This window comes from Poecilia latipinna, unplaced genomic scaffold (assembly GCF_001443285.1).
Source record: "Poecilia latipinna isolate Pla-1442-1.1 unplaced genomic scaffold, P_latipinna-1.0 Scaffold336, whole genome shotgun sequence".
In the NCBI taxonomy this organism is placed as follows: Eukaryota; Metazoa; Chordata; class Actinopteri; order Cyprinodontiformes; family Poeciliidae; genus Poecilia; species Poecilia latipinna.
The window spans coordinates 19,789-22,615 of record NW_015112952.1 but is presented as its reverse complement, the minus strand read 5'-3'; the positions used below and the strand labels follow the sequence as shown (position 1 = coordinate 22,615).

The window sequence follows — 2,827 nt, the reverse complement described above, 5'->3', positions numbered from 1 at the left end:
GGCCTCTGGTAGAGGACCCGAGCTCAGAGGATGAAAGAGAGAGAGAGACCGCGGAGGGTGAGAGGGGAATTTATTTATTTATTTTTTTTTATAGAGCTCCACTTTTCTTTTTACTTTACTTTCTGATTGTCACGTGGTGGTAGTGGTGACGCTGCACCTTTAAAGTGTTTGAATTGATGAAGTTTCAATACATTGTTTTGGTAAATGTCTTGGTTAAATCATGTGTTAAAAATAAAAGGTAAAACATGAAATCTGCAGGAAGTGATGGAGACAAAGATGAGCTGCTATTTCCTGTTTCCGCCTGCAGATGGCGCTCTGGTCTGGTCGTCTGGCGGCAGCGGCTTTCCGAGGTGATGCCCGGTGGAGAGGCCGAACGGCTGCGCCTTCTGCTCCTCCTTCACTTCGGGCCGCAGCCTGAACCCCCCCTGGAAACTGAGGTCAAAGAGCTCACGGGGGGCAAAGGTCAAAGGTCTCTCCGTCAGCAGGCCCCTCAGGCGAGCGCGCCATCCCTCCAGCATCTGGGCGCGAACGGCGGCGGGACAGTGAGCCGGATCCCAGAAGATCTGAGGAGCCAGAACCTGAAACCCACAGAAGTTCAGAATCCCGTTCTGAAGAAAAACAAACCAACATGGAGGACCTTTAGATTTCCAAACGTTTTTACCAAATAAACCCAGAAAACACTGGGGTCAGAGGTCAGCTTTTAACACTACCAGTCAAACAGACAAAAATCAAATAATTAAAATATCAAGAAAAACGTAAGTATTTATTGTATGGAGCTAAATTGGAGTCACAACATGTTTTCACAATAAAACAATTAGAAACATAAAAAATAAATAATTTTAAGTTGTAGAATATTTTTTTTAATGAAGAATAAAATTCAGTGAAAATATTCCCAGTTGTTGCATTCAGAGACCGTGGGAAATGGAAATGTCCTTAGAACATCATTGATATTTAATGTTTTTTGGTTTTGAAAAATAATGCTGATTCAAGCTGCTTATGTCAACATCACAACACAAAAATATGATTTCAACAAATTTGTGCAACATTTTCAGGTCATGTTATTTTTCAGGTAGCAACTGACTTACAGGACGAAATGAGAGCAAACACAAAGCAGGACTTGGCAGTTCCACTGGAGAGTATTGAGAGCGTGCAAACAACATATGACAGCAAAAGACATACGTTTGACAAGGACCCGACGAAGAACACAGACAACAGGTGAGACTAAATACACATGGGGTAATCAAGGGAACGACCTGGGAGACAATCAACGGGGAAGACGCAGAGACGGAGACACAGGAAGCAAACTGAACACAAAAACTCTAAAAATAACTACACAGAAACACGATCATGACACTGATTCTGGTTCTTAAACTGACTTTCCTTCACAATCCTGTCAACGCTTCGGTTCTCCCTGGTGCACCTTCACATTTTTCCTTCCACTCAACTTTCCATGAACATGTTTGGATACAGAACTCCTCTTTGGCCGTGACCTTGGTGTGTCTCACCTGCAGCGGCCACAGCGTGACGTTTATGTCTCCGTCGATGCCGTCAGACTGAAACATGGACTCTGGAGCTCCGGTGGTGAACGACAGCAGAGCCTTCTTGTCCTGGAAGGAAACACGGATCAGCAGCGTTCAGCATTTATTGTGTCAGGTTTGGTGAATTTTCCTGGGTGACTGTGACCTTGAAAACGCCCTTGCTGTAGATTTTCTGCAGGCTGAAGGCGAACCCCTGAGTGAGGACGCGGTCGAACCAACCCTTCAGGACGGCCGGGACGCTGAACCAGTACAGAGGAAACTGCAGAGACGACAGGAGAAATCCACTTTACATCCCATTCAAACGATACATCAAACAATCTCCTCTGGCAGACTGTGACTCTTTAAAAAGGTGTAAAGCGTTACTGTTTCACTGTTACCACCTCTCTTTTGTGAAGGAGTACATATTTTTATTTTAATAAGATATAAACCTCATTATAACGACATTAAGATTATAAATTTTTTCATTTTAACAAGATTTGAAGCAAATTCTGGATTTATTCCCAAACCCTGGCAGTTAAACACAGAGCGGCCAATCCAGCTAATGTGTGTAGAAGAATAATAAAATAATAAAAATGTTTGGATTTTTTGTTTGTTTTATTGTGATATAAACAAATCAAATACAGGCGTTAAGATCCAACGAACAGAAACAGAAGAAAATGTGTAGAAAAGAGTCCAGTGTGAGTCGTTCCTTCAGTACGGAGGGTTTTGATCACGTGGCAGAAGAAGAAATAAAAGTTAAATCAAACAAAAAATAATAAAATACACAAGTCCTTAATTACTTTACTGATCATAATAAATATAACAGCACTACCACTGATGAAGAGGAAAAAATGGATGATGATAATAACATCAATAGTAACAATAATAATAATAGTAATAATGGCAGTAATATCCAACAATAAAAACAATGAAAAAGATTGATGGTTGACTCAGTTCAAGTAGAATTGTTTATTGAAAATACAGGAAATTAAAGTGTCATTATTTACAAAATAAAACAAAGTTGGCACTTTTAATGGACTCTAATGCAACTTTGCAGTAAAAGTCTCATTATTTACTGAATGACAGTTCATGACATCAGTCATACATTCATACAGACTCCTTCATCTCCATAACAGCGTCATGTCAGGCTTATGCAGACCCCATCTAATAAAGTGGTACCGATGAGGTTCTGTTCTGCACTGAGGTCCGTTTTAATCAGAGGGAAATAAAAGCCGACCTGGAAAGGCAGGAAATAATTTAAATGTTCCAGCTGTGGACAGTTCCTGGAAACTTTCACCAGACTCCAGCCA

General features: G+C 40.9%; 1 protein-coding gene across 1 annotated transcript in view; it reads right to left on the bottom strand.

Annotated features, from left to right (window-relative positions):
* Nucleotides 1-247: 247 nt before the first annotated feature.
* nqo1 (NAD(P)H dehydrogenase, quinone 1) overlaps nucleotides 248-2,827 on the bottom strand; it is an 8,812-nt gene continuing 6,232 nt past the window's right edge. The window contains exons 4-6 of the mRNA XM_015035466.1: nucleotides 1,684-1,797; nucleotides 1,506-1,607; nucleotides 248-608 (exon numbers count right to left, since the gene is read on the bottom strand). Of these exons, the coding sequence (XP_014890952.1) occupies nucleotides 285-608; nucleotides 1,506-1,607; nucleotides 1,684-1,797 (540 nt within the window). The 3' untranslated portion in view covers nucleotides 248-284. The remainder of the gene's footprint in view (nucleotides 609-1,505; nucleotides 1,608-1,683; nucleotides 1,798-2,827) is intronic.